Source organism: Acinonyx jubatus, chromosome A2 (assembly GCF_027475565.1).
Source record: "Acinonyx jubatus isolate Ajub_Pintada_27869175 chromosome A2, VMU_Ajub_asm_v1.0, whole genome shotgun sequence".
Lineage (NCBI taxonomy): Eukaryota > Metazoa > Chordata > Mammalia > Carnivora > Felidae > Acinonyx > Acinonyx jubatus.
This window is the reverse complement of record NC_069383.1, coordinates 152,298,090-152,312,758: the sequence shown is the minus strand read 5'-3', so window position 1 is coordinate 152,312,758 and position 14,669 is coordinate 152,298,090. Positions and strand designations below refer to the sequence as shown.

Here is a 14,669-nt window from a genome sequence, read left to right as displayed (position 1 = left end):
AGCATCTCATACTGCCTCCTTCCTCACATACACACCAGCACACGAGGTTATCGGGGTTTTTCGTTTTTGCCAGCCTGGGGAGGGTGAAGCAGTCGGTGTTCCATCCTGTGGCTTTCTGGCGAGGTTGGGGGTCTTACGGTAGATCTGGATGGAGGCTGTCCTGTTAGTCTGTGTACTGACTCTCTGACCCTGTTTTGGTCTCCCTTCTGCCACCCCCCCACCGCCATGCCCTGCAACGTAGGTACCTCTGCGATTTCACCTACTACACCTCTCTGTACCAGAGTCATGGCCGCTCAGCCTTCGTTCACGTGCCCCCGCTGGGCAAGCCGTACAACGCAGACCAGCTGGGCAGGGCGCTGCGGGCCATCATCGAGGAGATGCTGGACGTCCTGGAGCAGTCAGAAGGCAAAATCAACTGTCGCCACAAACACTGAGAGCCTCTTAGGCCTCCCAAGACCTCGTCCCACTAGGGACCCTGGGAGGGACAGCTGCCTTCTGGGGCCTGGCCAAGGAGGATACGCCTGACAGCTGGGGATCTGATTTGGATCAATATCCCGACTTACACACCTCTTCCTTTTTCTCCGCAAAAGGGCTGGTCGGTTTGCAAGGGGTGGCTGAGGATTTTTCCTCTATTGCCCTTTGCTTTAGGGGACACCGCCACGGTGGCCGGGAAGCCCGTGGGTCCCGATCTCCACGGGGAATCCTGGCCGAGTGGATCTGGGCTCTTTGATCCCGCAGCTGGGGCCCCCTGTTCACCTGCCTAAGTCTCCGGTGAAGGGATTCCGGTGTTCCCCCCGTCCATGACTGGTTTTTCCCAAACTTAAAAACTCCTTGAAATGTCTTTGTCCTGATTCATGTCCCAACAGCCTGGACAGCCCTGGAAAGGGCTGCCTTGGGATATGGCAGGGGCTTTTTTTTTTTTCTTTCTTTCTTTCTCCTCTCTCTCTCTCTCTCTCTCTCTCTCTGTCTCTCTTACTCTGGAGCGGGGCTGCCAGTGGAAAGCAGACCTTGTCATTTTGACGTGCACATGACTGTTTTTTTTTTTTTTTTTTTAATGTGTAAAAATTTATAGCAGCTGCAAACCCACCGCACATCTGGCCTGGATTTTTGCGGACTTGGTGCTGGGGACCAGCTTACTGCTCTCCTCGTGGCGGTGGGGGCAGAATGGGGCCTGGGGGCCGGAGTTGGCCGAACTCCTTGTGTGCTGGCGTGTCTGAGCACGAGGGTGGCGAAGCAGCCAGGGGGCTTTTGTGTGGATGGTTTTGGAGCCGCGCCCAGGACTCAGGAGTAAATTTTGATCTCACTCCCTGGCAGCTTTGAACTTGCCAGCCGGGGATGAGAATAACGCCACCCAGCTGGACCTTGATTACCGGTCAGAGGGAGAGAACGACCACAGCAGTCAGGAAGCCAACTGAGGAAAACACCCATTCGGGAAGGGATCTACTACTTTGGGGGACTGTGTGGTTTTATCATGCCCCTAAGTGTGAGGTGTGCTGGAATCTGATGCCGTGTTGGAGCGTGTCGGTGTTTCCCAGCATGCAGTTCTTTTGAAAACAGATGAGGGTTTTGCTTTGTTTTGTGTTGTTTTGTTTTCTTCAACCTTCACCTTCTTCCCCTCTTGTTCCGATGGCCAGGGGAGGTCCTGCCTCTGCTGAGCTGCTGTGTCGCTGGGAAGCCGGGTTGATGGGTTTCCGAGTTAAATGCATGTTCGGAGTCCTGGGTTTCCTCTGGATGGGGGAGTGGAGAGAAGTGGGTGACTTGGGGCCGGCACTTGGCAATGGGTGTGGACCATGGCTGGCAGGTTGAAATGATTGGGACTGTTTCTCCATGCCCGCCTGCCTTCTACCAGAAATGTCCCTTTCGCATCCCCAGTCTGAGTTTGTAGTCTCCCGAGAAATCTGCAGCGTGGGATTCTGTGAGCAGAAATTGCGGCTCTTCTGAATATGGGGAGCTCGAGGCTCATGGGTTAGCTCGGTTCCCCAAAGGTCCGATCTGCAGGTGTCGGAGGAGGAAATGAATCCAGGCAAGATGGGGAGGGAAGGGGTGGGGCGTTCCTGGAGATGAGCCACGTCTGTGCTTAGCTGGATACCCACTGGAACCCAGACGCACCATCCCCAAACTCCGCATTTCCATCCTTCTTTTGTCTTCATTTTGCCTCTCTGTGTGAAGCACCACGTGATTCAGAAAGTTAGAGGTATAACTTATTGTCCGATCATTGTTGAGTGTACGTATGTCATTTTTGTGTTCCGGCAATGGTTTTAGATTTTCTCATCCAGTCCAGCTGGAATCCTCTCCTTGTCCACGATGCAGAGCATTTCGCTCATTCTTATTTAATCAGACAACCATTGGACATTTCACCCACTTCCTGCCAGCTCTTTGATCGTCCAGTTTGGGGCAGACTCACCTGTTCCCTCCGTGGCGTGTCTGTCCGCATTTATCGGGCCTTGGACTAAAATGTCCTTGTGTGAGAAGGGAGGACCAAGCCCCGTTCTTCCTCCCTCATCATTTGCGGAGGCTCAGGGGGAGGGGGGCACGCGGAATGGGGCAGGGGGATGGCTCTGTGAAGTGGCTTAGCCGCGTGTGGAGGGGAGATGCTGAGAGGTGGGTGCAGCGGGTGTTAGTGGCAGAAAGATGGGCAGAGGGATGTGGTGGGAAGGCTGTTGGGGGAATCTTGTAGGGTCAGTGGGGAGGCGCCTCTCCCTGGGCCCCCATGGCGGGGTGCCGAGGTGGGGGATGGGGACGGCAACAGTCATCTGGGTGTCTGGTGATGGCATGTCCTTTAAGGTGCCAGAGCCTCTGCACCTCATACCTTTCTTCTTCTCTCAGCCCCTTTGGCTCCCCCCTCCTCACCAAAAAGAAGGTCAGTGGTATGTACTTGAGGGTGTAGCTTGAAAAAGAAACAAGAAGGCGTGGTTGGAGAGAAGGAAAGGTGGCAAGAAGCAGGAATTTGAGTCGGTGGCCTGGGTTTGTACCACCTGGCCCGCCTGGTCTGGTCAAGGAACAGCCAAAGGTCCCTTGGCCACTGGGAGAGACAGGGCCAGGTGGGGGACAGAGGTCAGGGCCAGGTGGGGGGGACGGAGGTCATGGCTTCCCAGGTGGTGCCAGGTCTTTGGGGGAAATGTCAGATTGCAATAGTTTCAGCAAGGCAAAGAGTTTTCAGCTGCCTTGCTCTTTGCTGGCACAGTGACTTCTGGAACAGAAAGGGCCTGCTCAGGGGGATGGCAGGAAAAGTAGGTTCAGGATGCCTTTTTGTTGTCTTAGAAGTTTCTGCCAGGAAGCCAGGCCCGCTGGGGTGTGTGTGTGTGTGTGTGTGTGTGTGTGTGTGTGTGCGCACCCGCATGCCTGTGTCCCCCGAGGGCGACTGGGCCAGGGAGGGGAGCTGCTCCTGGAAATCCGCCCACCCCACCAGCCTCTGTTCTGCTGCCACTGTCTAGACTGTTGACCTTTGACCTCCCCACCCCTTGGAGTGTTTAAACCCAAAAGTCCCCTCTGGGGAGAGTGGGACAAAGCCCCATTCTTCTCCATGGCCCCAGCCTCCACCCCGAGACCCTCGAAAGCGCACGCGTGAGCCTGCAGCGGATGTGGGGACGTTGGTGGTCATACAGGCGGAGGCAGGCCACCGCGTTGCCAGGTGGCTCCTCGTGGCCACGAATCCCCCACTGTATCCATTGACTCCGGGAAGCCGAAAAGGGCTTTTGTTTTTATATCCCAGAGTGCACGTCCCTTCCCCAGGCACAAGTGCCTCAAAAGGGCCTGGACCTGCTGACTGGGAGGGAGAACATCTCTATTTTTGTGGTGAGGAAGCACATTAAAGGCCACGGACCCCCTCACACCCATGGCAGCATGGCTCTTTGGGGTGGGAGGCCATTTGCTGACATCCACGTCTCGGGTGGATGCTGAACATTTCTGCTAAGAGACTCTGTCCTCCAGTTCATGGGCAGTTGTCACAAGCTGAGTGTCACGGGCTCCCAGGTCTCTGGGGGACCTGTTCCAGCCCTGAGGTGCTCCTCCTGCCAAACCCATTTCTCCCCTTCTCTCTCCTCACCAAGCCTTCCTTTCAGCTGCCTGGAGACCCACAGAAGTGCCTGCCTCTCTAATAAGCACGGGGCACAGAGAAAGGGGACGAGATGAGAAAGAGAGAAGTAACCCCAGGCTCTGGACCCCAGGCTCTGGACCCCAGGGCCCAGGCCAGGGTCACCGGAGCCACTTGCAGAGGTGGGGTCTGGAGCGAGTGACTTTTGTGACTGACACACTTTGTCTCCAGGAAATCACAGAGAAAGCCAGTTTGGAATTGGGCTCTGTGCTTCCCGGGCGTGTGGCATCCCCAGATGCCAAGGAAGCTACATCGGGATCTTGGGAAGCAGACTTGGCTTTTGCCTGCCCTAGGGGTACCTGGCATGTTTCTGGGGCTCCGTTAACATCTCAGGTTTCTATCTCATCCTGTATCTCTCTTTAGGAAAAACCTTTCCCACCGAAGGTAACTGCATTTTCTGTCCCCCAAGGTGGGCCTGGCCCCTGCACCCTCAGGGTGGCTTCTCCCTGACCCCCAGAGTTCCTGTGAGTGCCTTGTCCGAAACCCTCCTGGCTGGGACCCCTGGCTGGGGAGGGGTCTGTCGGACTTTGCTGGGGGCTGGGCTCTGGGACATCCCAATCTTGACACCCCAGAAAGCAAATAAAACAGTTGAAATATGTGATTTCTTGTGTGTCTTTGTGAGACATTAGCAGCCACCGGGGTCATCCCCAGCCTGAGGGTATCAGTGGGCACAGGGGGCTCTGACTCACTGGGATTTCTGTCCTTGGTGCCCACTTTGTGGTGGCTGTTGTGAGTGTGCTGAGTGGATAATGATGAGGGGGTTTCTGTACAGAATGGTCTCCCTCCTCACAACCCAATGCCTCTGTTCTGATGCACAGAGAGATCAAGTAACTTGCCTACTGTCCCACAGCAAGGGGGTGTGGTGGTGCTGGGGTTTGAGTCATGATCGTTTAGACTCCCGGCGTGTGCAATATTCCCACTCACAACTCTGTGGTGGGGGTGCCATTACGACCTTTCACAGATGGGGAAACTGAGGCTCTGACAGGTGAAGCCTCTTGTCATGGCCAGGGAGAGGAGAGGCAGGAAAGTGAACCCAGGCCAGCTTCTCTGGCACTGAGTAGTTTGAACCAGAGACAGGGCTTGGTCATTCCCCTATGTCTGTCCTCGGAAGGAATGAAGCCACTGCAGGGTCAGGGGCTTTCAAAGAATAGATTTAAACAATTTTTTTTCCTAATGTGTGTTTTATTTATTTTTGAGAGACAGAGACAGAGCACCAGCTGGGGAGGGGCAGAGAGCGAGGGAGACACGGAATCCGAGGCAGGCTCCAGGCTCTGAGCTGTCAGCACAGAGCCCCGCGCGGGGCTCGAACTCACAAATGGTGAGATCATGACCTGAGCCAAAGTTGGATGCTTAACCGACCAACTGAGCCACCCAGGCTCCCCCAAAGAATAGATTTTTGAAACCAAAAGGACATGTCTTGGGGGATGTTGGCCCCGGGGGAGGGGGCACCTCCTTGTAGTCCCTGAGGACACAGGACTTTGCACCCTCAGAGGAAGTGTCCTCTGCACCCAGCACAGCTCCAGGCGTTTAATACGTGTGCAGTAAACTACAGGGGGAGGTGGGAAAGGGGTGAGGGCTCAGTGTTCTATCTCGAGGCCAGCAGGGGGCGCAAGGAGGCGCCGGAGTCTCCAGGGAGCGGAAGACAAGCCCCGGAAGGCCAGCTTCCTTCTCTAGCCCAGGCCCTCACACCACCTGCTCCTTACCGCTGGAGCCCTGTCTCCCTGTGGCTACATCGGTCACTTATGAAGTGCCTACTGTGTATTGGTGCCTGGGCTGGGGACACACCAGGGATCCAGCAGTTTCCAGGCCAGGAGTACGGTGCAGGGGATCCGGCAGTGATGGGGGACATACAGGGAGCTGAATGGTCAAGGCATATGAGGGGAGGCTCATTAGAGGGTAAGGCTTGGAGAAGTCTCTGTTGGCCCCATTCAATAGTTTCCGTCAGCTCTCGCCTGGACATTCTCAGTCTTACTTGGAGATCAGGGGCTTGGACGATGGGGTTTTGGGGTGATGGGGAGTTCAGAGCTGACAGCCAAGAAAGAATTCTTGAAGATATCTTTGGTGCAAAAAAGGGGATTTTATTAAACCGCGGGGACAGGACCTGTGGGCAGAAAGAGCTGTACTGGGATTGTGATGGGTAACTCATTATAGACCTTTGGGTTGGGAGGGGGTTAGGGATAGAGCAAATCTCTAAGGTATTTTGGAAGCAAGGTTTCCAGGGCCTGGAGGGCCTCGGTGTTGTTTGGAAAACGTCATTTGTTACCGATTAGTAAAACCTCAGTCATGAAACCCTTCAGATGTATATCAGAGGGCCGTATGCTTGGAGTATGATTGCCAGCATATATCTTGGGGGAGTTGAGATAAAGGAAGTTTCCAAAGGAATTTTTATATGTTAAAGCAGACTCACAGGATCCTGGGGGGTCAGGATAATGTTAAGCCAAGATTGTCTTTTGCCCCCAGCAAAGTGTCATCGTCGAGGCAGCTGAGCTCCTAGAGGAAGGTCGCTCTGCCTGTTTCAAGGACTCGTCAATGGGCTGTAGGCAGTAAGGGAATTTCATTTTTCCTTAGTTTGCCTTAGTTTCCCACATCACCACGGCAAGCACATAAACCCCTTTCCTTTGTTCTTGGGTAGCCGGGAGTGTCCAAGGAATATCACACATGTCCCACCAGAGCAAGGGGGGTTGCTAGCCTGTACTTTGCCCTTGGCTTGCATTATGCTCCCTCACCATTGGACACCAGTCTCATCCTTCTCGTCCACCTGATTCTGGGGATCTGCTGGGGGCCCCTCCCCATCTCTCATGCCCTCCATGGCTCTCTTGTGCTTCCAGGAGAAAGCCTGACTCCTCTGCTGGGCATTTGAACCTCTGTTCTCTGGTTACTACCAATCCCAAGCTATCCCCTCTGCCTGGAAGCCCTCCTGCCCCCCATTTATACCTGGAGAACTCCTATGCATCCCTCAAAACCCAAGGTCATCTTGGGACACGTTGTATGTGAAAGTCCTGGGTAGGGGTAAGGGGGGAGGGTGAAGTGCTGAGCCGGATATCCCAAAGTCCTTCCCCCACACCCTCTTTAACTTTCCTACCCCTTCCTTTCTGCACTGGCAGCTTGCCATCACGCGTTCAGCAGTTTCTACAAGGAGTGTCTCAGACCTGCCCTGACATGTCCAGGTCCCTGGAAAGGGGGAGGGGCAGGCTCAGGCTGCCCCACCACAACCACCCCCACCCCCACCCCCACCCACACACACTGTGGTCCTGATGGGGAAGGTGGGGAGGCCAAGATAGACAGAGACTCTGAGAGACTGAAAAGCAGAAATGCAGAGAGAGCAAGGGAGAGATTCAGAAACAGGCAGAGAAAATACGGGAAGTCCCTAGACATTTTCTCTTCCAAACTCCTGTGAGGACACTCAAGGGGCAGAGGGGGGTCCCGAGCCAGCCAAGGAAAAGGATTTGAGGTGTTGGGTGACCTGGCTGGATGCTGTGTGTCCCAGCCAGGCACAGGGTGCCCTGCTCTGGGCTTCGGTTTCCCCCGTGCTAACATTCACCCACCTTCATGTGGCAGGACTGTGTGTCTGTGCTCAGCCAGGGCCTGGCACCGAGTGGGTGCCCCATTAATGCCCATCGTAGCTCCCAGAACCATGACAGGAGCCAGCGCACGTGCCAACCTGGGCGCTGGAGCGCGGGGAAGGGAGGGCAGGCTCGGGGTTCCCCGGGCCAAACGTTCCGGGCAGTGAGCACGTGGGGTCCCGAAGCCTGCTGCCTCAGCTGACCCACTTCCTGCCCAGCTCAGGCTGTCCATAGCCCCCCCCTCGGCCAGGAACCCGCACAGCCGGTCCCAGGGGCTGAGCTAACCACTTCCGCCCCAGGCAGCTTGGCCGGGCTGACTCACGCTCAGCTGTCCTCACCACTCCTAACCCACGGAGGGAGAGTTAATGGGGGGCAAGGGGGAGGGGCTGGCAGAGGCCCAAACCCAGAATAAGAGAGGTCAGGCTGGAAGCATCACAGAGGAGAATCATTCACCAGTCAACTTCCTGACAAATGAAAACCTGACCTTGACAAGGGAAAAAATAAATAAATAAATAAATAAATAAATAAATAATGGAGGGTTTGGGGTACATTAGAGTCAATCACAATTTCGTGCTTTTGGATATGAAAAAAATCCATAAAGAAATGGAAAAGACAAGCCAGGGACTGAGAGAAGATACCTGCCATGCATTTCTGGCCAAGAATACCTTCCAGAACATATGAAGACACGCTGATGGAAGGGAAAAAAAAAGACATATTTTTTAAATGTTTATTTAATTTGAAAGAGAGAGAGAGAGATATCAAGCAGGGAAAAGGCAGAGAGAAAGGGAGCGAGAATCCCAAGCGGGCTCCAGCACAGAGCCTGACGTGGGGCTCGAACTCACAAACTGTGAGATCATGACTCGAGCCAAAACCAAGAGTCAGATGCTTAACCGACTGAGCCACCCAGGTGCTCCCCAAACCACCAGATATTAAGATGGGCGGATGACATTCATTGTTTCATGGGGCGGCCATAACAGTTACCACAAACTGGGTGGTTTAAAGCAGCAAAAATTTATTATTTTATTGTCTGGAGGCCAGAAGACCCAACTCAAAATGTCAGCAGGAGGCCATGAGGGAGAATTGGTCCCAGACCCCCTCTTCTGGCTTCTGCCAGCTTCCAGCACTCCCTGGTGGCCCTTGGCTGGTGGCCACATCACTCGGATCTCTGCCTCTGTCTTTACGTGGCCTTCTTATAAGGCCATCAGTCATTGGATTTAGGGACCATCCTACTCCAACGTGACCTCATTTTAATGTAAATAATTACATCTGCAAAGACCCTAAAAGTCACAATCTGAGGTTCAGGTGGATGTGCATTTGGGGACACAACACTCAGTGACGTACAGACATGAACGGGCAGTTCAGGGAAAGTGAACCAGGACAACCAAAGATAGAAGCCCAACCTTAGTTGGGAGCAAAAATCACTCGGAGACCTCTCCTCACCCCTAGGGAGACTCGCAGGCAGGCTCTAGAGACAATGGGCAGAGGTTGCTGAGAGTGCACTGGTGATGGGCGTGGGAATCCGTCTGGCCATGTTAAAGAGTAATTTGGCTAGTGCAGTTGGGGATGGCTGGACCCTCTGACCTGGCCATTCTGCTGCTGGTGTGCATCCCAGAAAAACCGGAAGTGCATGTCATCCCAGCGGCCTGGCTTTATCATAACGAGGAGTGGGAGCCCAGAAAAACGCTGGGGCATAATACCGTGGAGTACTATAAGCACCAAAAAAGGATGAGCCAGACTTCCAAATCTCCTGAACATGGAGTGAAAATGAGCAGGTTGCAAAGGGGGATAAACAGTGTGATACCAATGTTAATAAAGGGTTTTTTTTTTTATTTGCATTTTTGTATTGTGGTCAAATATAGAGAGCGTAAAATGTGCTATTTTAACCATTCCTAAGTGTACTGGTCAGTGGTCCATTTACAAGGTTGCATACGCACAACACACGACCTCTACTTAATTCCAAAACTTTTCCATCAGCCCCAGACAAAAACTCTGTAACAATAATTCCTCCTGCCCGTCCCTCTTCCTTTAGCCCCTGGTAATAACCTCTAATCTACTTTCGGTCTCTACGAACGCACATATTACAGATATTGCATGTGAGTGTAATCATATAATGCTTGTCTGTCTCTGTCTAACTTATTTCACTCAGCATGTTTTCAAAGTTCATCCAAGTTGTATCATGGATCAGAACTTCATTCCTTTTTATGGCTGAGTAATATTCCATTGTGTAGCTATACCACATTTTATTGATCCTTTCAGCCAGTGAAGGATACTTGAGTTGCTTCCGCCTTTTGGCTATTGTGAATAGCGCTGCAGTGAACATCGGTGTGCAGGATTGGTTCCAATCCCTGCTTTAAATTCTTCTTAAAAAATTAATTCATCTTTGAGAGATGGAGAGAGCATGAGTAAGCGAGGGGCAGAGAGAGAGAGAGAGAGAGGGAGAGTGCAGAGCCCGGAGCAGGGCTCAAGCTCACCCAGTGTGGGGCTCGAACTCATGAACCGTGAGATTATGACCTGAGCCAAAGTTGGATGCTTAATGGACTGAGCCACCCAGGTGCACCCCCCGCTTTCAATTCTTTTGGATATACACCCAGAAGTGGAATTGCTGGATCATATGGTAATTCTCTGTTTAGCCTTTTATTTATTGATTGTTTAAGTAGTCTCCATGCCCAAGATGGAGGGCAACTCACAACCCTGAGTTCAAGACCTGAGCTGAGATCAAGAGTCAGACACTTGGGGGCACCTGGGTGGTTCAGTCAGTTGATCAGCCAACTTTGGCTCAGGTCATGATCTCACAGTTTGTGAGTTTGAGCCCTGCATCAGGCTCGCTGCTGTCTGAGGAATCCATTTTGAATTGTCTATCTCCCTCTGCCCCCCGCCCCCACCTCTCAAAAAAAAAAAAATAACATTAAAAAAAATAAGAGTCAGACACTGAATCAACTGAGCCACCCAGGTGCCCCTATGTTTAGCTTTTCAAAGAACCACCAAATTGTTTTCCACAGAAGTTGCACCATTTCTCATTCCCACCAGTGGCACAAGAGGGTTCCAATTTCTCCACACCCACCCATTATTCTGATATTAGCCACGCTACTGAGTGGGAAATTGTATCTCACTGTAGTTTTCATTTGCATTTTCCTAATGACCGTTGATGTTGAGCATCTTTTTAGGCATTTATTGTCCATTTGTATATCTTTCTTGGAGGAATATCTATTCATGTCCTTTGCCCACTTTTAAATTAGATTGTCTTTTTGTTAGTGAGTTGTAGGAGTTCTTGGTATGTTTTGGATATTAAACCCTCATGAGATATAATTTGCAAATATTTTCTACCTCTCTCATGGATTCCTTGGGATTTTCTATATATAAGGGTCACATCATTGGTGAATAGAAGTAGTTTTATCTCTTCCTTTAAAATTTAGATGCCTTTTATTTATTTTTCTTGTCTAATTGCTCTGGTTAGAACTTTCAGCATGACATTGAGTAGCAATGGTGAAGATAGACTTTCTTGTCTTGTTCCTTGTCTTAGGGGGAAAGTTTTCGCCTCTCACCATTGAGAAGGAAGTTAGCTGTGGGTTTTTCATAAATGTCCTTTATGATGTGCATGAAGTTCTATCCCTAGTTTTCTGAGAGTTTTTATCACAAGAAGGTACTAGATTTTGCCAAATGCCTTTTGGCATTAATTAAGATGATTGTGTGGGGGCGCCTGGGTGGCTTTGTCGTTTAAGCATCTGACTTTGGCTCAGGTCATGATCTCACAGGTTGTGAGTCTGAGCCCCGCATCAAGCTCTGTGCTGACAGCTCAGAGGCTGGAACCTGCTTCAGATTCTGTGTCTCCCTCTCTCTCTCTCTCTCTCTGCCCCTCTGCCACTCAATCTCTGTCTCTCTCTCTCTCCTTCAAAAATAAACAAACATTATGTCCACCAACTGATGAATGGATAAAGAAGATGTGGTTTATATATACAATGGAATACTACTTGGCAATGAGAAAGAATAAAATCTTTCCTTTTGCAGCAACATGGATGGAACTGGAAGCTATTACGCTAAGTGAAATAAGTCAGTCAGAGAAAGATAGAGATCATATGTTTTCACTCATATGTGGAACTTGAGAAACTTAACAGAAGACCATGGGGGAAGGGGATGGGGAAAAAATAGTTACAAACAAAGAGGGAAGGAGGCAAACCATAAGAGACTCTTAAATACAGAGAACAAACTGAGGGTTGATGGGGGGGAGGTGTGGGGGGAGGGTAAAACGAGTGATGAGCATTGAGGAGGGCACTTGTTGGGATGAGCACTGGGTGTTATATGTAAGCGATGAACCACGGGAATCTACCCCCAAAACCAAGAGCACATTGTACACACTGTATGTGAGCCAATTTGACAATAAATTATACTTAAAAAAAGCAAAAGTAAACACTAAAAAATTTTTTAAAAGATGATTGTGTGATTTTTTCTGTTGTTCCATTAATATGATGTATTATGTTGATTGATTTTGTTATGTTGAACCATCCTTGCATTCTTGAGATCAATCCTACTTGGTTATGGTGTGTAATCCTTTTAATATGCTTGTTTGTTTGTTTTTGTTGTTTTTTTTTTTTTTTGAGAAAGAGAGAGAGAGCACCCACATGTAAGTTGGGGAGGAGCAGAGCGGATGGAGAGGGAGAGAATCTCAAGGAGGCTCTGTGCCCAGCCTGGAGCTCAACGCAGGGCTCAATCTCATGACCGTGAAATCGTGACCAGAGCTGAAATCAAGAGGCAGATGCTTAACCGACTAAGCCACCCAGGCATTCCTTAATATCCTTTTGGATTTAGTTTGCTAGCTTTTGGTTTAGGAATTTTACAACTATATTCTTAAGGGATATTGATCTGTGTTTAAGGAAATACTTCAGTCCTCCTTTGTTTCTCTTTCACTCTCACACAACTACCACCATACTCACACAATTTCTGCAACGCCACAATAAGTAATTTTCAGCCAGGTATCTGACAGTTTAACTCAGTTCTGACACTATCTACCTGCAGATAGTGTCAGATCCTTCTGGTTAAGGGTTTGGCCCTATAAGACTGCCCAATACTTCAGATGCCCATAGCAAGTCCAAGTTCATAGACGGGCTACAAATCAGAGGTTCCCATGACCCACACAACTCAGGACAACAGTTTACTTACTGTTTACCTGTTTATTATAAAAGGATATGATAAGGATACAGGTGAACATTCAGATGGACGAGATCTGTAGGGTAAGTATGTGGGAAGAGGCAAGGAGTTTCCATGCCTTCTCTGGGTACACCACTTTCCCAGCATTTCCACATGTTCACCAACCCGGAAGCTCTCTGAACCCCGTACTTTTGGGATTTTTATGGAGGCTTCATCACGTAGGCATGATAAATCATTAACTCCATTTACAGCCCCTCTCCCCTTTCTGAAGAATAGGGGGTGTGGCTGAAAATTCCAAACTTCTAATCATGGCTTGGCCTTTCTGGTGACCAGTCCCCATCCAAGAGCCCACCCAGAGTTGCCTCATTACAACAAAAGACACTCCTATCGCCCAGGAAATTCCAAGGGTTTTAGGAGCCCTGTGCCAGGAATTAGGGTCAAAGACCAAATATTATAACAAAAGATGCTCCTTGTGTTTTTATCACTTAGGAAATTACAAAGGCTTCAGGGGCTCTATGCCAGGAACCAGGGCAGAGACCAGTACGTATTTTTTCTATTCCCTTGCAGTCTGTAATTTTCTTTTCTTATAACGTATTTATCAGTCTTTATTATCAGGGTAATGCTGGTTTCATTGTAAGTGTTGCTTCCTCTTCCATTTTTTGGAAGAGTTAGATAAGAATTGGTGTTATGGTTGAACCTTGAACAACATGGATTTGAACTGCACAGGTGTATACATGGATTTTTTTTTGATAAATACAGTGTGGGACTGTAAATGTATTTTCTCCTCCTTATGATTTTCTTAATGCGTTTTTCTCTAGTTTACTTAATTGTAAGAATACAGTATTTAATACATATACAAAATATAAAATAATACATATAACGAACAAAATAGTTTTAGTCGACTGCTTATGTTATAGGTAAGGCTTCTGGCCCACAGTAGGCTACTAGTGGTTGCATTTGTGGGGACTCAAAAGTTATACCTGGGGGCGCCTGGGTAGCTCAGTCGGTTAAACAGCTGACTCTTAGTTTCGGCTCAGGTCCTGATCTTGCCTTCTGGGAGTTCCAGCCCCTCATCGGGCTCTGTGCTGACAGTGCAGAGCCTGCTTGGGAGTCTCTCTCTCTCTCCCTTTCTCTGTCCCTCCCCCACTCACTCTCTCTGTCTTTCTCGAAATGAATAAACTTAAAAGAATTTTTTAAATTTAAAAAATTTCAAAACAAGTTATATGCTGAATTTTGACTCCATGGGGGGGGGGGTCAATGCCCCTAACCCCCATGTGGATCAAGGGTAACTATTTAATGAATGATTGGTAGAATTCACCAGGGAAGCCCTCTAGTCCTGCACCTTTCTTCGTTGGAAATTTTTTGACTACTGATTCTATCTCTTTATTTATATGTCTGTTGAGATTTTCCATTTCTTCTTAAGTCAGTTTAGGTAATTTGTGTGTTTCGAGGAATTTGTCTGTTTCATCTAGGTTATCTAATTTGTTGGCATATTTTTTATAGCGTTCTCTTATCTTTTTTATTTCTTTTTTTAAAGCTCATTTATTTTGAGAGACAGAGAGAGTACAAGTAGGGGAGGGGCACAGAGTGAGGGAGAGAGAGACTATCCCAAGCAGGCTCCCCATTGTCAGTGCAGAGCCTGGTGCAAGGCTTGAACTCATGAACCATGGGATCATGACCTGAGCTGAAGTCTGACACTTAACCAACTGAGCCACCCAGGTGCCCCTCTTTTTTATTTCTATGAGTCAGTGGTAACGTCCCCACTTTTGTTTCTGATTTTAATGATTTGCATCTTCTCTCTTTTTCCTTTGTCAATCTAGCTAAAAATGTGTTGATTTTGTTGATATTTTCAAAGATGCAACTTTCGGTTT

General features: G+C 49.5%; 1 protein-coding gene across 3 annotated transcripts in view; it reads left to right on the top strand.

Annotated features, from left to right (window-relative positions):
- The window catches only part of PGPEP1 (pyroglutamyl-peptidase I), a 28,756-nt gene extending 24,062 nt beyond the window's left edge, over nucleotides 1-4,694 (top strand). For all 3 annotated transcript variants that reach the window (XM_027038394.2, XM_015065585.3, XM_027038395.2), the window contains one exon: nucleotides 242-4,694. In XM_027038394.2, coding sequence (XP_026894195.1) covers nucleotides 242-434 — 193 coding nt within the window. In that variant the 3' untranslated portion in view covers nucleotides 435-4,694. The remainder of the gene's footprint in view (nucleotides 1-241) is intronic.
- The last annotated feature ends 9,975 nt before the right edge of the window (nucleotides 4,695-14,669 follow it).